The sequence below is a fragment of the Dermochelys coriacea genome, chromosome 14 (genome assembly GCF_009764565.3).
Source record: "Dermochelys coriacea isolate rDerCor1 chromosome 14, rDerCor1.pri.v4, whole genome shotgun sequence".
Lineage (NCBI taxonomy): Eukaryota > Metazoa > Chordata > Testudines > Dermochelyidae > Dermochelys > Dermochelys coriacea.
This window is the reverse complement of record NC_050081.1, coordinates 8,207,509-8,235,149: the sequence shown is the minus strand read 5'-3', so window position 1 is coordinate 8,235,149 and position 27,641 is coordinate 8,207,509. Positions and strand designations below refer to the sequence as shown.

Genomic DNA, 27,641 nt, shown 5'->3' with positions numbered 1-27,641 from the left:
ACTTTAATTGACTGTCGCAAGGGAGTCTCTGGGGGGGTTGGGAAGGTCTTGGTGAGCTTTATGTGTAAGTTGTGTTTATTGTAATGTTGTGGAAAAAATTTATTTTAGATAATTACTTAACATGCTTAGAGTAGAAAATAGGGGCAATAAAGGTTTGAATTAATAAGCCAACACTCTAATTTCCATATGGAAACATGGGCTTTGTATGAACAAGCAGGTGTGCAGGCCAAGGTCAGTTTAGATGCTAGTTTGGATCTGGTGGTAATTTTGGCCCTTCATGTAATTTTTGAGGATTTAAACTTCATCATCTTTCTCACTCTTACATTAAAAAAGAAAGGAGACTATAATAATAATAATATCTGTCACATGTTTTGCTATTCAAATTGTAGACCAGATTCTCACTTAAGTTTGCAGAAACCTCACATGTTGGCTTTCATGGAAGGTCGATGTATTTTTACTGTATTGGGCCCTGAGTTCATGAGCCATTACTGCATATTACACTGTGCCACTGAGTAGTAAAATGCTGCTGTGCATGCCCTATGTGGAATTTTCGCACGTGAATGTTAACGCCATACTGAACCTTTTAAAAAGCTGGCGCACACAGCCATATTCTCTAAGGCAGTGCTACTCAAAATGGTGGTCCATGGACTGGTGCCGGTCCGCGAGCCATCGGCTGCCGGTCTGTGAGCACATTGGAAAAAACAAATGCTGGTCCCCCACATCAGATAGAGCAGTGCTTTTCAAGCTAAGGGATATTTGGCCTTGTGGGGGGCTATGGTCTGTATTGGCAGCAGATGAGCTAATGATCTGGTAAGTCTTAAACTTTTGTGATGTAAACAGACAATAACCTTTTTCCTGACAAATTAGAAATAGAAGCATAATTATGTTGAAATTTTATAACATTGCTTGGAAGGTTGGAATATTGGGCAGAGGACAGATTTGCTGAGATTTTGGCTGATAGATTTTTCCTGTTCGTTTTTACTGTGCTTGTCTCCAGCTTCATGGTGCCCAGAAAAATCTGAGAGAAAGAAGTAAATCAAAGACTACAAAAGTTTTGAGGTGGCATGATGACTAAGACAGCTGAAGTTTCAAAAGAAATTCAAACTCACCACTTGAGAGTTCATCTCTCAGTGAAGAATAAGTATTTCTAAAATTACACAAAGCTTGAACTTACAGTATAAGAACTCTCAAAAATTAATTATGGCTTTTGTGGTAAAGTGTTTATGCGAGAGCACACTAAAAAGTGTTAATTGGACTTGCATTTCTGATTAGCTGAACATCAGATCTTATGTGTTAGTGTGAAAGCATCCATTGTATAATCCAGAAAAATGATGTCAAATATGAGAGAAACCTCGAAAATACTTGATTTTTTTTTTGGTAAGTTGTTTGGGAGACTAAGGAGTTTATTTCCTCTTAGAAAAGCACCATGATGTACTATTTGAAAGAACCTACAGTAAAACAAGTGGTAGCTATGAACATTACAGTGGCTTATTAATTAATACACTAGGACAGGGAGCATTGGACTGGGAGTCAAGAAACCTGCATTGTGTTGCTGCCTTCACCCCGGATTTGGAGTGTTACATTGGGTGGATGGCTAAGGCTTGCTCTTTCAAACGTAACCTTTAATTTTGGGTGCTCCATTCTTGTGTGCCCAACTTTAGACACCTATGACCTAATTTTCAGAAGTGCTGACTGTCTAGGACACCCAGTTGAAGTCAGGAGCTTCACTTCATCCCCTCTGAAAATCATGCTCTTGGTATTTGAAGTTGAACACCCAAAATTAGAGGTCACTTAAAAAAAAATGTGGCAGTTAACCTCCTTGTGCCTCAGTTTTACAGTCTGTAAAATACTTCCTGACTTCACAGGGATGTCCAGAGGCTTAATTCATCAGTTTATAGAAACAAACTTTTGAAAGGAAAGTGCAGTTCAACTCCAAAGTGTTATTTTTAATTGGTCTGATTCCGATCTTTTGCTTGGGGAGTGAGGTTCATCTAGTTAAATCTTATTAAGCATGAACATGGAGTGTGCTCATGTTCAATCTAAGGAGGAAAGGGGAAGTGAATGAAGGAAGGGTAGTGCTTGAGTACTAGAGGATTTGGTGGTTGAATAGCTCACCAGAAGGTGTCTCCCTAGTCAATGGAAATAATTTAATAATCTGGAGAAGAAGCTTTTCATCAGTAGACTAGAACCAATGTAGCCACTTAAGATGATTGTGTAAAGAGTAGCATGTCTCAGAATATCAGTAATATAGTTATTCAGCTAATGTATATTAATTATATGGACTGCTTTAAATTGATTCCAGTTAGAGAAAGCTTTGTTGAAATAAAACTGCCACCTGATATCTGACTAATAATAATGAAATTTTAAATGTTACTGAGGTTTATATACATTTTAACACAATATTGCAGCAGTCATCTGAACGGAATTAACATCTGTAACTGACTAATAGAGAATTCAGAATTATGCATTATAAGTTGATAAGGAAAAAGTCTTGTATGCTTTTTCCTAAATGCTTTTAGAAAGTGGAAGGAATTTATTTTAATTTCAATCATGATCTGCTGAATTCATGCTTTGAGGTAAACTAAATGATCACTTTTACTGCAAATTCCCTAGTAGGTATTACAATTATCTTAAGTATACTGATGATGAAGAAAGTAAATTTGTGTCCCTGTCAAATCAAAAATCATGTCTTACTTCATTGTATTGCCTATTTGCCAGGGATGTTTGTGAGACTTTGTATACATGTTATACAAAGAATGAAATACCACCACAAGGAGACAGACTTGCAGTTTTCATTTAAGCAAAAAGATTTATCAGATGTGAAAAAAAATCTTTCATGGGTTTAATAGGCATTTAACATGCACAGAAGAGAACTGAAACTGGTTTCATTTTGGGACTGTGATACATTGTAGTAAAGATTTTCTGTTACAATGGATTAAATAGTATTACATAAGCACTTTTAATAATTTACCAGGAATGGTTATAAGGAAGCTGAACGGATTGAACAGGTTAGCATAAATGTGGAAAGCATCATATGGGGACAACACACAACAATAGAAAGTTCTCCATTTCACATGATAAAAAGATCACTGCTCATTTTAGTGGAAAGCAATGTATTCTGCATACCTTCTACTTTCATTGATGTATTCCCCTCTAACTCATTACAAAATATTAGATTAAACTTGTTGACATTGAGACAGATATATGAGTGTGTGTAATACACTTCCAAGGGAATGGCTGAAGCTCTGTTACTTGGCACATTTAGAAACCAGGATGCAGAAGGAACTAGAAAACATACTGGATCGTTGTCCTTTGAAAAGGGAAGGACAAGACAGGCTAATAGGTCATTTTTATCTTTATTGTCTATGATTTTTTTGAGAAGTGTAAATACCAAGAGTGGATTTGCTACTTCTACTGTGAATGTGGTGTGGGGTAGTCATGGCTACGTTAGCGGAAAAAGAACTCACTGTCAATGGGAGTTTTGTGCACAGATGCTCTATGTCAGGGGTCCCCAACGTGCCCGCTGGGGCAGTTCTATGTGCCCGCAGGACACTGCGCTGCCAAAATGCTGCCACCGAGAGCGCCCACCAGAGAACCTCCCGCTGCAAGGCCGCTGAGAAGCGTTGCCGTTTCTCGGCGGCATTTTGGCCAGCAGCGCTTCTTTCCACTTCTGCTTGGGGACTCCTCCTCAATGTGATTAGGCATGTGATATGTTAGATATTAATCCTTCTTTTAAAATAGATCCATTCTCATTATTTATTGGTCTTAGCGTCTAATTTCATAAAGTTTTAAAATCTGTTAAACTATAAGGGTATAATAGCCCTTTGCTCCCTGCAAGACAGCAACCTGCCTTCTCTAGAACAGGGTGTACAGAACAAATAGGAACTGTATTCTGTTCTGAATCTGTGTATATGTCCCTAAAGAACTTACAAAATATAAAAATCACTTTTCATTGCTGCGGGGAAAACGCTGCAGCCGTTACTCAGGTAAAACTCTCATTGACTTCGGGCAAAGTTTTCCCTGAGTAAAAATTTTAGGGTTTGGGTCTGTCTATTTAGAGTGTCTTTTTAAAACCTTCAGAGATGTTACTGCTTGTAACCACCCGTTGATGTTAGTTACATTCCATTCAAAAGCAAAATAGACACTGTTGCCCTCAGATGTTTTTGTACTGTTCAGGTACTTCCTTCGTTTACAATTACATTCGTTCCTTTTATTATACATTGTTTTCCTTCACCCAGGTAATGTATATTTACACTTTTTTATATCTTTACTAATTTATTTAATATAGATCTAATTTGAGTCTGTATTTTGTAATGAATAAATTTGACAATGGTAGGGAATATATTAATTGTTATCCTTTATAAAATTTCTCTACCACATGGTCACTTTGCTTGTAGTGGGGTTTTAGAATCATGGACCAGATTTATTTGCCAAAAGAAGAAATTCTGCGGATCTTTTCATTCTGAATAACCTGATTATTTGTTACCCTTGAAGTACATGTTTAAATAACATATAAAAGGCCTCCATACCTGCCATTACAGACAGAGCAGCTGCTTGTAGGGGAATTTTTCTCTTATTAACAGAATTTGTAGCTGCCTCTTTGAATGGAGGCACAATATTCTTGAATGTTCTACAGTACTATGCTTAAATTTATCTTACTCAGGTCCAGATTCTGCCCCCCCTTTTCACAATAAATAGTTACTTACACAGTCACATTGAACTGCTGCAAAAGAAGGCATTATTCAGTGTAAGGGAGGTAGGGTTGGATTCTGAATGTGTGATGTCTCTGAATTTGGAGGCATTTTTTATTTGATTAACATTGTCTCCTGATTTCTAAAATCAGCTCCTTTTTCTAAACTAACTTTATACTTTCTGATTTAGGTTCAACATAAAAGTGCAATTGCAGATTGTAGCAAGCTTCATGCTCACTGGTGTTTCCGGAGGTGCAAAGTATGCCCAAAATGGACAACTTTTTGGCCGCTTTAAGCTCACTGAAACGCTTTCTGAAGACACTTTGGCTGGACGGCTGGTGATGACCAAAGTCAATGCTGTTTATTTATTGCCAGTCACTAAAGAGAAGTCAGTACAGACCCAAGGAACCAAAGAGAAGGTTTATGAAGCAGCTATTGAAGAGAAAACAAAGGATTATATCTTCTTGAGGGTATCCAGGGAATGCTGTGAAGAACTTAATCTTCGAGCAGATTGTGAAATGCAGGTATGTTTCAATGGAAGATTCTTGCTGTAGGAGGGATTTGTGCTATTTTTTCCCCTCCTAAAGTAATTACATGCCAAAGGACTAGAAAGAAATTAATAGGAATTTTTTATTCCTCATTATATGCAGAAAATCTAGCAAGGAGAAGAATTTCAGGTATAAATTTGATTTTTATATGTAATAGAATTAATATTTTAAAACTGTTAAGAGTAAAAATATATTTTAATGAGACTCATTTTTGATATAAAACTTGTCCTGATATGGTTAAGCATCCTGTGCAAATCTTAGCTTGTGTGTCTCCATGTTCTCAAGGATACACCTTGAGAGCTAATAAGACAGATTTTGTGCCTGAGTATAGACTTATTTATTCTGCAGAGCCTCCAGCTTCATCTTTATTGTTATGGGTGTGTGTTTGTGGAGGGGCATAGGTGTTCTTTCCACTTTTGACACCTAACTGCGATATTTCTAGGTTTCAGAGTAGCAGCCGCATTAGTCTGTATCTGCAAAAAGAACAGGCGTACTTTTGTGGCACCTTAGAGACTAACAAATTTATTAGAGCATAAGCTTTTGTGGGCTACAGCCCACTTCATCGGATGCATAGAATGGAACATATAGTAAGAAGATATATATAAATACGGAGAAGGTGGAAGTTGCCATACAAGCTGTAAGAGGCTAATTAATTAATTACTATATGTTCCATTCTATGCATCCGATGAAGTGGGCTGTAGCCCACGAAAGCTTATGCTCTAATAAATTTGTTAGTCTCTAAGGTGCCACAAGTACTCCTGTTCTTTTTGCGATATTTCTTTATTCCTGTTTTCTTGATCTCTCTGCTGCCTTTTGCCTGTCTGCTTAGTCTCTCTTTCTCTGCGGTCTCTCCTCGTGGCCCCCTGGGCTTTGTATTGTCTGTTTTTTGAGGTATATGTCAGTGTGGATCCCTCTGTAGATGCACATGGGACTCTTGCACGCGGTTTGGATTTTGTTTTTGCTACCAGTGTCTGTTGGGGCCGTGCATGCGCCCTTTCCCTCTTTGTGTTAGGGCATAAAGGGTGTGACCCTACTTAGTTTCCTCCTTATTGCCTTCTCTCTTCAGAGACCCGTAACTGGTCTTTTTCAGCCTATTTGGCTATCTTATCTTCACTATTTATCATAAAGCATGTTCCTTAGAAAACAAAAATGTGGAAAATTTGATCAATGACTCCCAGGTACAGCGGGGCAAGGTGAGGCAAGGCACTTCATGCCAACGCTAACCTTATAGTGCAGTCCAAACCCTCTGTGAAGGATTGCAGGCCTTGAACCAGGGCCCATGGCTTCCCAGGTAGTGATCAGACCATGGCCGCCACCTCGCAGCTCATCTGAACCAGTGGAGAAGGGGGCTAGTGAAGCTCTAGTTCAAAAAGAATCTTGCCCATGAGGAGGCACAGGAAGTTGTCTGACCATCTAGTTGAATCCTTGGCTGCCTTCTGGTATGGTCCATGCCTACTTGCCTGAGTACTGGTTTCTTCCTCCCAGCCTGATCCTGCTCTTCTCATCTCTATTTATTTCTGATGCCTGTTTTCCTGCCTTGCTCCATGTGATGTTGCACTCTATATGATTCTATGAAAATATACTCATGAGTATGAATATAATGTGACTGGAATATACTTCATGCAAATGTCTCTTGTAAGGTATCACTACAAAGCTTATAATCTATTGAGTGTGGTCATCCTATTTGTATAAATGTGTCACTCTTGTATCTAAACTAGAAATATGAAATATAACTCTGAGGTCCTAGTCTAGTTATGCAAAGTGTGGGCCATTAATGATGGTTTGGAATCTTAATGGTTCCCATTAACCAGGACAATTGACTGTAGGTGGCTCTGTTTTACTTGTAAGTCTTCCTGTATACGTGTGTGCTGGCAAGTGAGTAATGAAGTCTTACAGTGACATGTGATGACTGGGTTTGCAGCAGGCTGGCAGATCTGGCTCAAACCAGGGCAGGGCGCTGAAGTCCTAAGCTGACAGAGCAGGAAAGTAGGAGCAGAAGTAGTCTTGGCACATCAGATGGCAACCCCCCAGTGAGTTTCTGTGATCCAACCCGTCACACTCCAGATCCCTGCTCCTACCCATGATGATGGTTTTGGCTCATGATAAATAGCCCGGAAACCTTTGCTGGAAGAATATATTCATCTAAATAAAAGAGGTTCTTGGTATGGGCTGCCCAGCATGGTATGGACTCAGTCCAGGCCTTGATACATTGGAACCTCAGTTACTTATTACACTTAATACAGACCAGCCTCTTGTTCAGCTCTATTAAGGTTTAGCTTGCATTCTCAGCTTGTCATCCATCTGTACAATCATGCTTAGTCTTTTCTCATCTCATGGTGTCAAAATTTCTCAATGGGCTATTACACACTTATTCACTGGGCAGAGAACCTATTCCTGCCTGGGTCCTCATTAGTTCTCCTGAGACTCAGGGAGCCTCTCTGTGAGACTGCTCCCTGCACAACCTCACTCTGAAGACTGTCTTCCTGGTGGCTCTTACTTCAGCCAGGAGATGGGGAGTGAGCTTCAAGAAGTTATGGCTGAACCCGCCCCCCCCCCCCCCGTATGATATTCCATAGGGACAAAGTGGTGCTGTGAACTCACCTGAAGTTCATTTCTAAGCTGGTCTCAGAATTTCATCTGAATTAGTCAGTCAAAAGCCACATTCTGCACTAGAAGAAAAAGAATTACATATGTTAGGCGTCCAGGACTTCGCTTGATTTCATTGACAGGGTCTAACCATTCAAACTGTCACCCCCTCTGTTTTTTGCTATAGTCGGGCACTCTAAAGCGGTTTCCTCACAGAGAATATCAGTTCTGGATAACTCAATGTATTGTGCTGCATCACCCATTGGCTGGTGTTCCTTTACTGCTGAATATCAAGATGCACTCGACCAGACCTCAAGCAACATCCTCCTCCTGCTTCAGAAATGTGCCAGTTTCCAAGATCTACAAAGTGATGATGTGGAGTAATCCTCTGACCTTTGTCAAGCATTATGCATTAAGCTTGGATGCCAGATGTGAGAGAGCAGTACTCCAATGACTATTAGATTGATGTAGCTGAAACGCCTCTTCCCAGCATCCTGAGGGGATACTACTTGCCCCTTGCGTATAGCAGGTTCCACACTGACACGTTTTCTAAGAAGAAAGAACGGTTACTTATCTGACAGTAACTGTGTTCTTTGAGATGTTGCAACCTGTGTGAATCCCATGACATGCCCTCCATCCAAGCTGCCATGGGCTTTGAGTTGTGAGGGAACTGTTGGAGCTACTCTGCCCTTTATCCTCTGGTGTGGAAGCATGGGAAGGCACATGTGTGCAGCCCTGACAGACACTGATATTAAGGAAAACAAATACGATCTTGTGTGCATGTGGCATGTGTTCACGTGTAGAAGGATCCACACTGACTACAATATTTAAAGAATCGCTTACTGTCTGGTAAGTTACCATTTTTTCTCTTCCTGACTGCCTGGCTGGGCCACGTACATGAGGGCTTTTCTGAACAGCACAATGTCTACAATTATTGTGAGTGTCTGTTCTTGCTGTTTCATTACACAAGAAGAAAGGCAACATTCAATTCTGTTAATAGGTAGCATATTCAAAACCAATAAGAGGAAATTATTTAAACGTTGCATGAAAAATTAAGTGTGGAACTCATTGCCACAGGATAGTATTGAGCTCAAAATCTTAACAAGATTCAAAAAGGGATTAGACATTTATATGGATAATGAGAATATCCAGATTTATAATTGTTAATGCTGACATCAGTTTTGAAAGAGAGGTTATGTGGTAGGTTTAAACCAATCTAAATGATAAGGAATTAGGCAATCTAATATGAGGTTTTTTTGCACCTTCTTCTCAAGCATGTGGTGCCTGGCCAATGTTGGAGATGCGATAGTGGAGTAGGTGAACTGTGAGTTTGATCCAGTATGGTAATTCCTACATTCCTATGCTCAATAAAAGCTAAGCATTTCAAATGAGTTGTCATTAGGAAGAACTGACATGGCCCAGTTCCTCTTATAGGTGGTAGTAGGCATCCTTTAATCTCGAGAGACCATGGGTATGCACCCCTGAGAGGTAACGAATTTATTCAGTTAGTTTTATGTCAGCCGTGAATGTGGCTGAAGAGACCCACTCGAGAGAGGCAATCTCTGCCACATCTGTAACATTTAAAGGTGATGTTTTGAGCCTTTGGGCTTTGCCTTCTGCAAGCTCTTTCTCCTCTGCTAAGATGGACTGCTTCCTCTCATAACTCCGGAGAACTTTGTTAAGCTCTTGTTTATAAAGGCTGCTGTCTTGAGTGTGATCCTCCCATTTGTCCACATCCATGCCCATCTCTTTGAGGTCTTGCTTGCACACATCCTTGAAACACAATTTTGGGCATCCTTTGGGTCTTTTTCCACATGCCAATTCGCTGTAGAGGATGTCCATTCGGATGCGCTCATCATTCATTCGGCACACATGCCCAAGCCAGCGGTGGCGTCTCTGTTTGAGGAATGTTTGCATGTTGGGTATGCTGACCTGTTTGAGCTCCTCAGTGTTGGTGACTCTGTCCCTTCAGGAAGTTCCAAAGATTTGATGAAGGTAATGCATATGAAAGCTTTTGAGCCTCTTGATGAGAGTATAAGATCCCTGTCTTGCTCCCATACAAAAGTGTGCTGATAACAGATGCATGATACACACAGATCTTTGTGTGTTCTGTCAGTTTGTTGTTTTGCCATACCCTCTTGTTCAGTCTAGACATTGTTGTGGTGGCTTTGCCAATGCAGATGTTGAGTTCTGTTTCAAATGAAAGGTTGACTGTGATAGTGGACCCCAGGTATGTGAACTCATTCACCACTTCAAATTCATAGTTGTTCATCTTGATGGAGGGTGCTTCCTCAACTCCTTGGCATATTATGTCAGTCTTTTTTAGGCTTATACTAAGCCCAGTGTCTCGGCAGGCTTTGGAGAAATTGTCCATTAGGTGAAGAAATTATTTAGTTGAATAACAGAAACTAGAAGGAAAATGCAGACAGAGGTCTGTGTAAGAGGGACACTATTATTTTCCCTAGTCCAGATGTCTTTAATGGAGGAATCCCATCACAAAGTTAGGATTTACAGCACCATTGCCAGGGGAAACAGTACTGGAGATAGGGTCAGTACTTTGTTTATTTTGCAATCAGCATGAAATGGACCAAAATCGAAGGCTTGACCTTAAATAGTGTTGTGGAGTTTATGGACAAGATAGTTCAGGTAATGTAAATACATCCTGCTCTATAACATGGAAGAATAAACTTTAGTTGACAAAAATTAAATAATCCCCCCCTCTCCATGTCTCCCTTGTAGAGATAAGGGGATTGACTCTGCTACCTAACAGAAATAATCCCAAATTAAGGCTACTGAAATTGATTGAAATAAATCCATTTTTGCGGAAGGCATGTCACCTTCCATTCAGTTTGTTTTGTGAAACATATGCAAGAATCCTAATTTCTTCATTTAACATGAATAATTAGTCTGGAAGACTTGTATCATGCTGAGTACGGTTAGTGTTTGTTTTTCTTAAAACAATGGTTAAGGCCGCTAACTGACTCTATCAACAAACTGCCCTGGAATACAAAATGAGTTGGGGCTTTTAGTAACTTTGACTTATTTTTTTCTCTTTCAAAACTTCTTATGAAACTCAGCTAGGGTGAGCAGTTCAGATCTGTCATTTTAGGATTCCAATATCCTAGAATGAGAATTGAGTCCTACAATTATTCATAAAGAAGTGTAATGCTTTGTAAATCTGTTACAGAACCAATGGTCAAATCCTAAAGCTCTTTATATAGTTTTTAATTAGTCCTGATTTCAGTGAGAGTTCTTCAGTGCAAGGACTGATTGAAAACTGAGTGAAAAATTAATAGGGAACTCATGATCTGATCCCATATACTTCGGATACACACAGGATTCACTGAAGTCAATAGGAGTTTTGCCATTGACTTCAGTGGAGCCAGGATTTCATGTTTCATTTTAAATGTTGGCCAAATCTGTCTTATTGCTATGGTCTTTGGATAAAGAATATAGTTTGATTCCGATCTCTTCCAGTAATCCATGTAAAAAAGCCTCCCTGATCATGCCCTTTTCCTGGTGCCCTGCTTCTCGGGTAATGGAGGCTTTTTAATATGTTTGCAGTTCTGATTTTATCAAGTGCATCCTTTACAGAGGTGCAATGGAAATAACTGTTGTTCAGGGTGAACTGCTCTTTCTTCTTGGTCTCTGCTCCTTTTGGTGCCCATCCATTTGTAGGCTATGCCAGGACAATTTTCTTTAGTGGCCCACATGGTCCTGTGTCATTTTCTGCTAACTGGCAGTGGAACTGTAATTCCGTTCCCACTGTTCTCTTGTTATGGAATGAAGAAAGATAATGCAGGTAATTCGCCACTCCTTCCCAGATGGTATCAGTCAGTACTTCACAAAATAGCGTATCTAACAGAATGAGTTAGTGCGAATTAGATGAAAAACCTCTACATTTATTTTAAGGTGTAATGGCGAAGTACATACAGCTAGTAAGAGATGTTTAACACCAACTCAGATTCCTAGAAAGGTCTGTTATAGGGACATTGCCAACATGAAAATCACATTTCTGTCTGAAAATTGTTTAAGAAGTACAGCTAAGTGACACGTAAGATGGCTAGAACTGAAAGAAGTAGTAAAAAAAAAAAGACTCTTCCTGTTTGTTTATTTTGTGCATTTGACAGCACTTTGCGTATAGTCAGCTTAGCTGTTTTTCCATTAAAAGCTCCAGTCTTGCATTGGCAGAGCCTTGTTCCTGTGTAACCCCAACTGCAAAGTTGGGGCCACAGTCAAGAGTTAGGAAGACACTTCTAACCATCCACAGCAGAGCAGAAAAACTCCTGTGATATTTTTATTAAAAGATAAAAAGAAAAAATTCAGGTCAAACTGTTTGAAGGGGACTCCACTGAAACATGAATTTTTAAAAATTAGTCAGTAGTTAAAGTTTAACTTGACATTGCCTCTTTAATATTACAGAAACTTTTTAGAGACCAATGAATTGTAACCTCTCTCCATGCATTGCTGACAGCTCTCATACTCTTTAGAGATCATGAAAAAAGTGGTATTGCATAATGGTTAAAGCAGAGGCCTGGGAGCCAGGAATCTTGGAGTCTGTTTCTTCCTCTGCCACTGATTCACTGTGTAGTGTTGGTCAGGACACTTAAGACAGGAATTTCAAAGGAGTTTATTGGAGCTAGGCACCAATGCCCCATCCACCCATATGGAATCTGTGCCTAGGGTTTAAGAATGCTACCATGAAGGATAAGGTTATGTCCACTCTGCTGTGAAGGTGAGGGGAAAGGGGAATGACAGGCAGTGCTGAACCTCATGGGGTGGGGGCTAGGACTTTGGCTGCTGGTGCTAAGTAGAATGTGGAGAGTGATTTACATCTTGGAGGGCTGTGGGGATCTGTGTTGGAGAACCACTGATGATGGGAAGAAGATGTTGATTGAGGTAAGGATTTTGGAAGACTGGGTCTGACGGATGCTGGTAATGGTTTGGAGGAGGAGCAATGAGAAGGCTCTGGGGCTCAGAGGGGTGCTGGTATAGTGAAGATGGGACAGAGTTGGAGGAGCAGGCCCTGTGGAAGACTAACTTACTCTAAGGAAGAAGTACAGCAAACTACATGGTTTCCCTGCTGAGATAGTGTATGTGGTTGTTGCACTGCAGCGTGCTGCTTGGAGGCACATTGTACTTAAGCATTCTGCATTCTTACTTAGGCCTTCCCGCTCTTTCCTTTATTTGCACTGATGAAAAAACTAGCAGAGCAGGTGCTGCGCTTCTGTGTGCTGAGCAAGAGCAGCATGCCACCCGTTTAGGGGAGAAACACGTTTCCCTCTCTCTACAGTGCTAGCATGGCATGCTTCCATGCCTCTGTCGCAGCCATGTGGTGTTCAAAGGGGAAATCTATACACTGATAACTAGAGGGGGAATGATCTGACAAATTTATGATGCAAGATCACTGAGAAGGAAAGACCATGTCAAGACAGAAGCATGAGTTGTGCACCAAAAGTATGTGTCTGCTTTTCATTGTGTGTCTAGCACCTAGCACGGTGGGGCCTCTAGATGTGTTTCAATACAAGTATTAAATAACACCCTAGTTTAATCATACCAAGTTCCTCCTTGCCTGTCTAGAGCATAGTTCCTGTATACCTGGTTATGAGATTTATCCAGTGACTGGTTCAGAAAATAACGTAAACGTCCCCCAGAATAATGCAACATCCAAATATTTTGATTACTGTTTGTAAAATGTATATTAAAATTAAAAGTATATTAAATGTATATTTGTAAATGTAAAATGTATGTCATATATAGCATTTGGTAGGCTCACATCTTAAACTAACCAGGGCTATGGAAAAAGAGATTCTTTATTCAAGTAACTTTTGAAAATCATGTGTATTTTTTTTTTTTTTTTTTTTTTTAGCTGTTGCGTTTGCCTTTCTAAGTGAACTCCATACTGAATGCTGTGCAGCTTTGATGTCACCTTTATCTCTTTTGGACGGTTGGCTTTAGATTTTGCATATAAGTAAACAATAGGGATGAATATTAAAAGTCATTATATTGATTTTTAAGAGGTTTCCAACTTTTGGGCCAAATTCAGCCCTAGTATAAGCAGGCACTGCTCTGTTGCCTCTAGTACACTTACAATCACTTAAATCAGGGCTGGATTTGGCTTTTTTAGTAAGTATTGGTACCGTTCATATTACTATTCACATATTGCCCTACAAGAGCATAGTGCTTAAGACAGATTCAACAGATTTCAGTCCCAATGAGCTTTCATTGTTAAGAGCCTAACCTTGCATGTCCTAAATTGGAGTAATTGAAATATTGACAGTTGAGTTTGCAAGATTGGGCCCTAAATTATGAAGTGATTTCACAAGCAATTACTAACGCTGGGATATAACAGCTAATGAAGGATGAGGGTTACAGCAATAAGGTCTCACTGTACTGTTAGTTGCTGATGCCTGCATTAGAGAAGTTCTGAGGTTTGGTTTTGATTGGGTTTTTATTCCACATGAGATAGCATGTTATTAATTCAGAGGAATGATCAACCGTTTGTGTTTTTTTTAGTGCTCAAGTTGCTGTTTTGATTGTCACAAAGGATTTTTAATGTAACAATTGGGAGGATTTTGTACTTAGTATAGTAAGAAGACTTTTGGATTCCATGTTATTTTGATTGGTGAACACAGTGTTATCGTCTCAATTCCTGGTACTTCTTTATTTTTAGAATTTTCAGTGCGGTCTTTTGAGAAACTTCCAGCAAAGACAGATTTTAAAAAATGCCATCTGGTTGACTGATGCCAGTTGAACTTTCTGGCTGTTAACCAGGTGTAACAATATTTACCATTTGATAACAGAGAGATTAAGCAATAGAGTGTTCAAATATTATTGAGTTGTTAGAGCAGGGGTGAGAGTTAATAGATTTGGGACCAAATTTTCTAATGTAGTTGCATGAGTATATATTTATAGTGACTCCATTGACCTCTGTGGAATTTCTCCAGATTTACACTGGGGTACCTTAGCTTGGAGTTTGACCCCTAATTTCTGTTTTCAGCTCTGCTGCAGACTTGATGTGCTGTCTTGAGCAAGTCACTGCTCAGTCTCTCCATTTTCCCATCTATAAAATGGGGAAGGTAGTTCTTAACACACTTTGTAAAATGCTTTGAGATCCTTGAGTGAAGGTTGCCATAGAAGTACAAGTGTTACTAGTGCATGTTCCAGTCAGTATGTTTCTTGAGAAGTGCCTTTCTGTATAGGTTGAAATATATTGACCATCAGTATTGTCATGCTGGCCAACACACACGTATCTTGTAGTAAATCCCCATGAGTGCTCTTATTGTCTATTCACTAAATGCTAACTGAAGTTGTCCTACAGTGATTACATGGATATTTGCTTGTTACTATACTATGAAAAGCTCTGCTTCCACATTGGGTAACAATCAGAGCAACTATGGATTTATTTGTTCTCTTCTATTAGTGTGGTTTTGTGTCATATTATTTCTATAGATTTCTGTTTTAATCAACATTTAATTATTCTGTTCAATACTTTCATTAGGACCATTTGTTTCTGGAGAGATTAATACATGTAAATTTAAAGCTGTGTAGATTATAGTCTCAGTGGATCATTTTCATGAATTGTTTCCCCTTAAAAGTGGCTTTTCTCCATTTCTGTAATTTAAAATTTATCTCTTTATCTTTGCTTCTTTAGTAAGCAATTAAATAATTCATTTTACCATTCATTGCTTAATACTGGGTTTAATCATGGATGCCAATATGCTATGCTACCATTTCTGGTTTTGTACCAAGATTTTGTTATCATTCTTTATTTATTAACATTAAAACACCAGTAGTTGGAAAGAAAGTAAATGATTATGTTAGTATGCAAAGTTAGTATGCATCTTTGCAAAGATTGTGAGGTATCTTAGATGTCTTTATAATACAATGTATTCAACAGATTTATACTTTGAGAATGATTGATTGAGTATAATACAGCAAGTATCTGGGTTTTTCCTCTCTTGGGAATATGTCATATAGGGCCATCTACTGGTCCATGAAAATTTCTGACCAGATCAAAGTTCCAGAGTAGGTTTCTGTAACCTGTCTTTCAGCTTCTATTTTTAAATATAGTTTAAAAATATTCTTCTAAGATAGTCCTTTCTAGTTCTGGAAGAGATTACTGAATTATTTCTAAAAGTACGATTAAATCCTTTTATAATAGTCAAACACACAAATTATACTACAAAGAAATCATATGTTTCTCTGTGATTGTTCAAAATGGGCTTAAGCAAGTTAACTTTATTATAAATCGTTTGATGCAATTATACTTGCTTGAGTTTTTCTGAAGTTCAGTTTAATTTGTTGAAAGATAAAACTGAAGTAAAAAGAGTCCTCTTAATTAAATATTTTCTGGTACATCTATTCATTCATTCATTTTGTACTGTAGGTTGAACTTCAGTTTCAGTTAAATCGCTTACCCCTCTGTGAAATGCATTATGCCTTGGACAGGATCAAGGACAACAGTATTTTGTTTCCAGATGTCCGCATGACTCCCACCATACCCTGGAGCCCCAACAGGTACAAAAATACAAACACTTTCATATTAAAGATGGTATGTTAATGCTGTTTTGAATTCCTTATAACTGATGATTAGATATACTTCCTGTTTAAGGGTACATCTTTGTTCTTCATTAATGGTGAAGGTGGTTCAGGGAAGGGAGTTGAACTGCTTTAAATAGAAAATGAAAACAGACTCTTGTAGGATTAAGACTGGTAGATTGCTTTTCCCTGTTCTCCCCAAAGTAGACCTGTATTGCAATTACATTGTAGCTTTGGAAGACTGAAGCATATTATTATTATTTCCTATTTCTTCAGCCCTCTGCTGAAAATGTGGATGGTGCTTTATAGAGAAATAAAAGTACAGGTTCCTGTTCCAAGGGGCTTACAATATACGGGCCTAAACTTGTAAATTTGCGCTTGCATTAGTAGTTCTATAAACTTGGTAATAACACTACTTATGTGAGTTTTCAGGATCAGGCCCAAAGTTAGATGTGGCACAGCAGTATCTGACCAACAAAGATGTGATAGTAAGTATGGGAAGCACCAGCACCACACTGCCAAACTGTTGTGTCCTCATCTTGTTGGTTGCTTTTATGAAATGTAAAATCTGTAGATTGTATTAATAGTTTTGAGGGAGCTAAATCTGGCACAAGGGTAGGAGTGGTAGAGTCAAGGTCAGAATGGGAATGATAACTGTAAGAAGTGAATCTTGTGCAGGGACCTGATGGTGGCAAGAGCCTTGTGAAGCTTTGTGGCTCATAGATTTTAAGGCCAGAAAGGATCCTATTGTTGGGGGGTTCCGTGCCAGGGCACCCTGTGTTCACTGGTAAATCCGCCCGTGAGCCTGGCGATGATTGGTACAGGGACCAAGGATTTAGTTTTAGAGATAGAAAGGGATGGATTTTGGAGAGAGCCTGCTACAAAGCCTACTAAGTCAAGGGAATCTTTCCACTAAATTCACTGAGCTTTGGATCAGGCCCATAAAGAAAAGAAAGGATTTAGCAACAAGCCTGGATGTGGGAGAAGAGGAGAGAGAAAAGGCAGAAATGTAATTAAGATAAAATTTTACATTTTCCATATTTGTTGTTAAGAATCTTTGTGCTGTCTGCAACAGTAACTAAATCATTGTACTGCTCTTAATCACAGGTTTCAGAGTAGCAGCCGTGTTAGTCTGTATTCGCAAAAAGAAAAGGAGTACGTGTGGCACCTTAGAGACTAACAAATTTATTAGAGCATAAGCTTTCGTGAGCTACAGCTCACTTCATCGGATGCATTTCCGATGCATCCGATGAAGTGAGCTGTAGCTCACGAAAGCTTATGCTCTAATAAATTTGTTAGTCTCTAAGGTGCCACACGTACTCCTTTTCTTTTTACTGCTCTTAAGTTAGTCTTTAGATTGCTAGTATATGCACATGCTTTGATTACATTTAACACATTTGCTATAAGTAAATAGTGGAAACGTTATTGATGTCAGGCAGCTGTCTGTCATCAAGCACTATGTAAATTAGTTCAACCAATAAAACAGTATCTATTGCAGCACAATGTAAGTTATGTTCAGGACATAGTAATAAAATATTTCATTCAGAATATATATTTGTTTCATTTTGTTATAAAGATCATTATCAGCAACAGAGTGACCTGACTGATGATAATTCCAAACTTATGATTCTAATACAGCACTGCTCCTGACTCAGGGCTTCTGAACGGTCTCTCACTTAAAACAATATTAAATTTTTTGTCCTCTATCTTAGAGCTTAAATGTTATAAACTCCAAAACCAGAGTAGCTGAAGGATAAAGTGTGACATTAATTAGAAGTGATGTGAAGCAGCATGGGTCTCAAGAAGGCTGTTAAATGGACTTTTTGACTAAACATTGATTTGCCAGAGATAACAGTCCATGATTTTTTTGGCAAATTAATAAAGAAAATTAATTTTTGAAAATTAAGCAAAAAAAATCATCAAAATTGAAGGTTTTGAGTACCTCATAGAAATAATTTTTTTAAAAAAATTATTATTCCATAGTGGGAAGAGTGTTCGTATGAATTCACACACAGTCATGTTGACACTTGGTTTTTGGCTTCTTTCCTCAACACTGAACACTTTTATTGTTTCTGACATTGGAAGACATTTTCAAAGACATACATGGTATGTATGCACCCATTTCTCAGTCAGTAGGAATTTGGTGCTCAACTGCCACTTATGCCTTTAAAAATCTCTCCCTATATCTCTGTGGTAAATTGGCTCTAAAGCTAAGGTGAGATGGTCGGGGAATAAAACAATTAGAATTTTGAGGCATGTTGTGTGTTGCCACTTACAATTAAGAAGAAAAAACCCTGCTGTTGCACTTGTACAGTAGGAAAAATTCAAGATATGTTATGTTGTGTGCCACTTAATGGAGACTGCAATCCAGCTCAAAGTTTTTGCATTCAGTCTAAAGAGAGACTTGAATACTGAATTGTTAATGCACTTTGTAAGATACTATTCTCGAAATATTGTTAAGGTTTCAGGAATTGCTGTAAAATAGCAAATGTTGCATCATATCATTTTCCGTCTGATTTCTGACTATTTATTGTTGATGAAGATACATGAAGCAGAAAGAAAATGGCTCTGTTTTTGGATACCAGGCCAGCACACTTTGATAGCATAAATCAGAGCATACTTGTGACATCAGTATAACATATGAGAAAATAGTTTTGTATGGTGGGTAAGCCATTTTTATATACTTGTTGCATAGCAAGCTTTCGCCTACTGTATTGATCGTATATTTATAAGTGTAATGCTGGAACTTTTCTGTGATATGGTCATTAAGACTCGCATTACTTTGAAACATTTTTATTGTTTTTTCTTATTTTCTTACAGTTAATTGGGTTTTTATAGGTTTTTCCTATTTTTTAACCAAATATAAAGTTACAGTTGAAAGCACTTATTTTTCCTTTCATTCTAAATAAGCCCATATAATCTTATCCATTTATGTCATTATAAAACACTTTTTGTTGTTAGTGTAATTTTGTTAAGTAGTCCACATTTTTATCAGACTTCTTTGATTTCTGTGGGCAAGCTGTTATGGATCTTTATTCAGGGAGGATTTAATTACTTTGGCCTAAATCTTATATAAGTTAGTAGAGTCATGTCAGAGGTGAATTTGGCCCAATATCTTTATCTTTCTAGTGCAGAATTTTTCTGACATGCTCTGGGGGGGCCAATGCTCCACTTGTGTAAATAATTGCAGCTAAACTGAAGTCAGTGAAGTTATGACAATTTACACCATAGGATCTGGCCTATGTTATCTTTTCTTGACTGACTCAAACCATCTTTTGCCTATAGTTTTTCTTCTATTTTTTACATCCTATCATCTTTCCACTAGTTCTTAGGTTCATCAGTCATCTAGTTGTTCAGAGCAGTCTTATAAGTTAGGAATTCAGTCAGTTCCCTTTTGGTTTTACCCCATACCACTATCCAACACAAGTTTTCCAGGCCCAGAAGAATTATAATGTAAGTAGCAAGACAGATCACATTACAAAAAGTATGGCCATATGTGCAACAGTGACAGGTGCTTCTTACTATGTATACCTACTTTTAAATCTGTCAGTGAGAATATTAAAAACTGCATATAGAAATCCTTAGCGTCTTATATTCATTTGTGCATAGGAACTTTCCTAAAGTAACTTCCTGTTTAAATGCTAATACTCTTAACTCAGTTATAGTACCAGTACTTTTTTTTAGACTTCAGATGCATTTTTCTTATGGTAAAGAACGAAAGTGAAGAAAAGCCTTCAATTAACTGGGTAGTTGTAAGTTCTCTGGGTTATTTTTTTCAGTTCTTAGTTCAGCTGTACCAATCTTGAATGTCTGTATTTGATCATACATAATAGTGACTTGTTTAAATTGACACCATCCATAATTCTACTGAAAACATGGTTAATAAGTATTGTTTGGCTGATTAATGACAATAGAAGATGTAGGTTGTGTGTCCGTTTAATTATATTGTCTTTTTGATGGTAAAGTGCACACTGTATCCAAAATGTATACTCCAGAGGTTAATTATTATCAGTTTAGCCAATGTAAGTCATGTAATGGTTAGTCTGCTTTTGAGTAATTTACTGATTTATCATGAACTTTAACAGAGCTTTGTGATAACAGCATGTGGTTGTTTGGTTGTTGGAATAACCATTTGATTTCGTTAAAAACTGCCTCAAAATGATACAGTTGATAACATGTAGTATTTTTAATTTGTCTTTTTTATATGCAATACAGCTTTATTTCTAATTGACTTTAGATTGCTGCTGCTTGTACAAACAATCTTGCTTTCTTTGTCCAGACAATGGGATGAGCAGTTGGACCCTCGACTAAATGCAAAGCAGAAAGAGGCTGTTCTGGCTATCACTACTCCACTTTCGATACAACTGCCTCCTGTTCTTATCATCGGTCCCTATGGGACAGGCAAAACGTTCACTCTGGCTCAGGCAGTCAAGCACATACTCCAACAGCAGGATACTAGGTGAGCTGGGACATGAGAGAGAGAGAGCGAAAGCAACATAGTTTATTAGAAATGAAATGCCTCTTTTTTTACTTAAATGCAAGTGAAAGTTAGCAGTACAGAATTTCCATCCATCTTAAAAACAAAACAAAACAAAAAAACCCATCTGTCATTGTTTTGAATAGATATTAAGAAAGTAATGTTATAGTCTTAAAATATATTCTCCCATTTAAAAAAAAAATCCATACAATTGGCATAATGTAGAATAAATGCCATTCACTTGATGTGGAAAGCTGTGGGGTGTGTCAGACAATAAAGGCTGTGTTTTATTTAAGATATAAGTTAGATTAATAATCACAAAATACTTTTTTAAAAGTTGTAATTAAAGTTTAAAGTTTAAATCTTTTCCTGTCTGAAAAAGTGAGTTAAGGGGCATCATTGAATTATAAACTTGGGCTAGGCCAGTGACTAGTTTCATTGAGGGAAATGTGCAGGAAGATGGCCACTGTTCCCTTTTATTTGTATTCTACTGCTTTGAATTGTTTTCTGTTTCTTCATTGCTTTTTTATTTGCACCATTTATTCCAGCAGGATTCTCATTTGCACCCATTCTAATAGTGCTGCTGATCTCTACATAAAGGATTATTTACATCCATATGTAGAAGCAGGCAATCCCCAGGCGAGACCTCTCAGGTATTCTTTAAGGTTTATTATGTCTCTATAAAATACTATTCTTAAGAAAAGGTGTCTGTAAAAAAAAAGTTTAAAGAACTGTTAACACTTAAAAGCACATTGCTGTGTAACAGCAGTGCTTTAAACAGCGCCGTCTGTTTAAAAGGAATATGGGTAAAATGGAAAGTGAAGCATATTGTCAACTGATTTTGTTTCATATGTTAAATAAAGACAAAGACATCCTTTTTTAAGCCTTTATTATTTCTATTGATAAATGTGTCTTTCCTAGCTGAGCAAACTTTTGATATGCTCCTCTAAAAGCTACTATGATGAAATAAAATGGAGATTAATTGGATTGTACTTAGAAAAAGATTTTGGCACACCTTTACCATGGTAATTTGGAAAGTGGGGTGACCCACATGGCTTTTTGAAGCAATCTCTTGATGTCATAGAAGCTGTATATTTAGAGAATCATGTGAAATTAGTTTGGCCTCTTCTAAAAGGGCAGATTGAAGTAATTTGTATATATGAATAAATGTGCTTGACATGGGTGTCTTGGGGGAGTTAGCTAAGGAAAAATTAGGGGAAGAGGATTTAAATTTACAGTAAGACAATGAGGAGGAATTCAGTTATTGGCAGAGGAAAGTCTTTTGGAAGATTTTGCTAAGTGATCATGCTGTATAATATACTGCCAGTGTGGTGTATTTTCATCTAAAAGTGTGGGAATTTATGTGCATGATGCTCTGAGCATCAAGATGTGAATACACCATATTAACTTGCAACTTAATGTAAGGTAAAATGCTACTATGTACCTTCTAAACTGTGTAAGTTAAAATGCTACTATGTATCTTCTAAACTGCATTCTCATTGAAGTCAGTAGGGTTGCACAGAGGCTGGGCCAAATCCACAGCTAGTGTAAATTGTCAGCTCTGTTGACATCATTTCAGTTATGACAATTTACACAAGTTGAGAATCTGGCCCAGGGAGTCTAAATAAAGGCAGATGCACATATTTATTGTGGGTTTTTTTAAAGCTATCTCAGAGGCGACTACACTTTAGGAATGTCTTATAATGCACTTTGTAAAGCACTTTGTGATGAAAGGCATTATATGCATCTTTTACTGTTGTTGTTAGTGGGGAATGGAAGGAAATATTCTTCCTCTTTTCAATGACCATCCGTAGTCAATGAAATGGGGGGAGAATATGTGATTTAACATTGTAAAAGAGTGCTGTGTGAGTTTGTAAAAAATTCTGTTTATGCTACAGGAGCCAAATTTTGGCCTCTTTCTGGACACAGGGCTCCCATTCAACTTTGCAGTCTGACTCTCAAAAATATGTGTCAGTTGGTTAAAAAAATTATATTTTTTCACGGTAAAGTTAATATACGATTCTTTCAAGAAGGCAATTTTATTTTCTTTCAACTTCAATTCAAATATTACCTTTTATAAAAAGTCATTAAGCGTTTTAATTTGAATATAATTGGCACTGGGTTTTGATTACTTCAGAAAGTGTTGCTGTAGTTTGTAAGTGAGATTATATAAATAATTTCCTCCTATGGTAATTTCCCACTTTTTAAAAAATGAAAGGAGCACAGATTTTCCTTTTTTGGGGGGCTTTTATACATTTCTTAACTTCTTTAAAAACATTGGCTTTGAAAAGTACTATAGGTTGTTAAGCAGCTAATTGTGAAAATCAGCATAATTAAATAGGAGCGTTATAGCATTGGCAGTTGCACTGGAATGAAAGAGATAGCTATGCCAGACTCCCAAAATAAAACCAAATTAGTCGTATCACTAAAGTTATTGTCCTTATCTATGAGAAGCATGTTTTCTGGGTCACATTCACTGCACAGTTGGATATTTAAGAAACCAGATTGGGAAATCTCTGATCATAGCAGAAGCCAAAACTGGAACATCATAAGTGATCATGGACTTTCCCCTGGAATTATTGTGCTATCAGGCTGCTTTTCAGTCCTGTAACCTTAAAATTGCACTCATTCCTCAGCAGTATCTATTTTAACAGGCGTTCAGTGTTATTCAGTGGAATTCACCCTGGTGGGCAGGAAATTGCCTGCAGTACACATGGAATTTTCTGATGCGAGACTTTATACATACAGGCCATTGTGAATGGTTTAATTTTCAGTTGCTTTGGATACTGATAAGTTTACTTCTTATGTAGAAGAACATGCATCTTGCTTGACCCATACAGACATAAGGACCGCATTCAGCTGTTGTGCTTTTAAGAAATCAAAAGACTACCTACTCTGATATTTTTCAAGGCTTTTATGCCATGAGTGAGCTTCTATAGCTCAAAAGATAAACGCATTTTTTTGGTGTTTGGCCTTCAGATATGTGACGTGGTATTAAGAGTTGTAATAGGCCTCAGTACTTGCAGACTAACTGCCTATCAAAGTCATGCATAAGTGCTAAAAATATTAATGCTGATTGGCTCCCTAAAGTTGTCATTTGCACTTACACACAAGTGGCATTCAGGTTCTACATTACAAAGTATGTTTTATTTTAATTTATTTAATCTCTTGGTCTCTGTAGAAAACTGGACAAATCCCAATGTTCTAAATATATTACACATGCATGTTTTTATATTTATTTTCTGCTTGGGGAAGTGGGTATTGTGAACAATAAATTGGCTTAGTGGACAGAACATTGGACTGGTACTCAAGAAGCCAAGTTTCTATTTCTAACTCTGCCACGAGACTGCTTGATGACATTGGGCAAGTCTTTTCACTTCCGTGCTGTTTCTCCATGTATAAAATGGAGATGATGGTACTTACCTCCTTTGTAAAGTGCTTTGAGATCTACTGATGAAAAGTGCTAAGTGCTTGATATTATTATTAGTTATTGCTATAGTCTGAAATTGTTGGTGATGAAAAAGATTTCTCTGTTCAGAGGAACGTCAAACAATAGCTTGGTAATTTGTATATAGGACCATTGGCTTTTGTTGCACAGTAAATTAGTGTTTTGTTATCCAGTTACCTGAACTAGTCTAGCATGCAGTGTGTTGTTCACATCTGATAGGTAGAGATGACAGATTGATTTTTAATAATTGATATGAATCTCTGAGTTAAATGATTGTATTCTTAGACAGTTATTACAGATTATGAAATCAATCTCTGACAGTTTAATAGCTGAATAGTGTTGAAACAGGAGGAGACATATTCACCATTAACAGTGGGGTTTCACCTGGATTTCTGGTGTGGCAAAAGAATTCTGGGCTATAGCCTCTGAGGTGGACTGTTGCCTTTCTGTAGAAACCCTGTGGAGAGGTTTTGCATCCATCAGTGAAGGGGTTGATTAATGCTTACTTTCAGGAGGGCAAGGTGCCAGCAATTAAGCCCGCAGTGGTTATGACCGTACTAAGAAGCTGTCACTTGATATTAATATTCTTGTCAGTTACTGCCCAGTCTTGAATATTGGCTTTTTTGGGGAAGGTTATTGAGACATTTTTGATGAGACAACTTTAGCTTTGACTCTTCATATTTCTTTGAGTTCCTTTCATCTGTTTTTAGAGCTTGGCATGGCACAAAGAAAGCATTTTATTTCTTTGGTGGATGATCCCATTCTAGCATTAAGAAAGGTCAAGCGTCTGTGCCGAGTATATTGGATCTGTTAGGTGTCTTTGATATTATTGTTCATGAGGTGTTTTGTTGAGCAGTCTGGATAGGAAAGGCTGTTCTTCAGTCGTTAAGATAATTGCCCTACCAGCAGTACATTTTATGTTTTCATAGCTACTCTAATTAGAGTAAAGAAGACTTAGTCCTTCACTTGCTTCTTTTATTCGGTCTGTCAGGATGAAAGTTTCCAATTAAAATCATTGCCATTAGTTTAAGTAGTGCCATAAGCCTTTTCCTATATTCTAGGAAAATAACAAATGGAGCAGTTAAGTGTCAAGGCAGGAAATGGTACTTATAGTGATTGATGTGTTTATAGATGACTGAACAGTTTGCTTTAGGTTTTCTTTTAGTTACTATAGAAGTCATGAAATAGCTAAATATTATCTTTACTAAGAATGTTTCTGTAGATTAGTTGGGATGACATTAACATTTATTTTCAAAGAATAGATGACTTAATATTTGCTAAGCAGTGACACTTGCATAATTTTTGTATGCATATATTTTGTGGTTTAGGTTATCTATAAAGTGAATAAATTACTCTATCAATGGTGCAGAGCTTGAAGTTGTAGAATTTTTTAAGTTTTGAATACTCTACTTTAAATTCAAATACGGTCTCTAATAAAATAATGATTTGGTTATTTACAACACCTTCAAAGCAAAAATATAGTAAATACATGATAGTGTGATATGCTAAAAAGGATGATTGGAGATAGCTTTATTATTGATGTATAGTGAAGCTTAAGATATTATGTAGATCACCCCAAAGGAGTGCAATGAAAACTTTTATTGCACACTATATTATTATTCTTGTTGTTATTTCTTACTTACTTTGTTTTGTTTGTTTGTATTGTAGTAGTGTCCAAAGACCCCCATCGGTATAGGGTCCCCAGAATGCAATGCTTCAGGAAATATAAAATTTATAAAAATAAATCCTTCAGAGCAATTCCTTAGAATCTGAATTAAAACAAACATCGACTATGTTAGAGAACAGGTCATCTACATAATTGGTTATAAGCAATAAGGAGAACATTAGCAAGCTAAAACAAAAAAATCATGCTAAACAACATGCAACACCGATTAGCATTCTGTTCTCGGAGATACCTTTAGCTCTGCATGTTAAATGGATATTAAACTTCACTGATTAATATACAGGAGATTTCAGATTAATTTTACAGTGAATACAATTTTATATTAAATACATCACCTTACATTAATGTAATATTAAGTTTACACTGGGAACTGCTAGAATAGACCCTTGCACTTGTGTGGAGTCCCTCTGACTTCTGCCTAAAACACCGAAATGTTAGGAGGTGCAGAAGTTGAGGCTATCTTAATAACCTGAGCTCACCAATGTTAGATATGTAGGGGCCAGTTTTATTCACGCAACTTCACTGCAGTGTTAACTCAAGTTATAACTTGAGTCTCCCCCCACAAAACCTTTGCTTTGAGTCTGGTGCTTTTAACTTGAGGTAGTGGCCCATTAGTGGAATAGACTACAGCTCATCCGAGCACAACTCATTAGCTGCTAACACAGTCACTCTTTGTGGCTCGAGTCTTATTTTGGAGTGTGACTGCTCTCATTCAAGCTAGTCTTACTCAAGAGCAGTTAACTGGAGTGTAGCTAACTTACATTAACTTCATAGCAAAGATGTACCCTCAGTCATTTGGAGCTGAATGTGTGTATCTCAGGTCAGAATTGTGCCCATTGTATATTAGCCCTTTTTATAAAATACATATTTTAAAAATAAATAATAATGAGCTGTAATATTCCTTATGTGTAGGGAGGTGAGTTAAGATGACTATGAGAGACTAAGTTTTGTTTTTCCTTCCTGATGTTTGAGTGTTAAAAATTGTAGCTTGAGTTTTACACTATACAAATCTGCCTTTAATTTCCCAATTGTTTAAATGGAAAAAAATTAAAGAACTCATCCCTCTACTGGTTTGCTTTGTACTGTCACAGTTACAAAGACAAAAACGTAAAGAGCTGAGACCAAGCATGGGAAATTGTAACTCAGGATGGAATTTTTTTCAGGAAGTTATGAGGTGATAGCAAGAGTTTATATTGGAAATGTCAGCATAACCTTAAGTATAGTTTTCAGTACAAAATGAATGCTGTAACAATCCCATTCCACGCCAGTTTTGCACTCTTTGTTACACCTTTAAAGTAAAGAATAAATAGGGGTTTTTTCAATGTGATATGGAGGCAGGGAGATGTTGTAGGTAGGGCAGCATGATTTGGGAAGCTGTGGAGGAAAGAGATGAGAAAATAATACAGAAAGGGAAATACTGTTTAACGATATATTCAGAAAGTCTCTGTAGGAGGGATCTATAGGAATGTGAAGGAATTCAGATGTAATTATATGTGAGAATGAGAGAAAATGGAATAACACGATATTTTAAATAGAAACAGATTGCATTATGGTTGAACCTGCTCTGACCTGCAGTAGATCCTTCAATCCCCTGCTGGAGCTCAGAGAATTTCTTTTCCTCTCTCTCCGCTCTGATATCATTTGTGTCCATCCGTTCAGCTGTGGA

General features: G+C 37.5%; 1 protein-coding gene across 1 annotated transcript in view; it reads left to right on the top strand.

Moving 5' to 3' along the window:
• The window catches only part of HELZ (helicase with zinc finger), a 149,579-nt gene that overhangs the window by 45,515 nt on the left and 76,423 nt on the right, over positions 1-27,641 (top strand). The window contains 4 exon segments of the mRNA XM_038371412.2: positions 4,882-5,215; positions 16,215-16,345; positions 20,646-20,825; positions 21,395-21,496. Coding sequence (XP_038227340.1) covers positions 4,882-5,215; positions 16,215-16,345; positions 20,646-20,825; positions 21,395-21,496 — 747 coding nt within the window.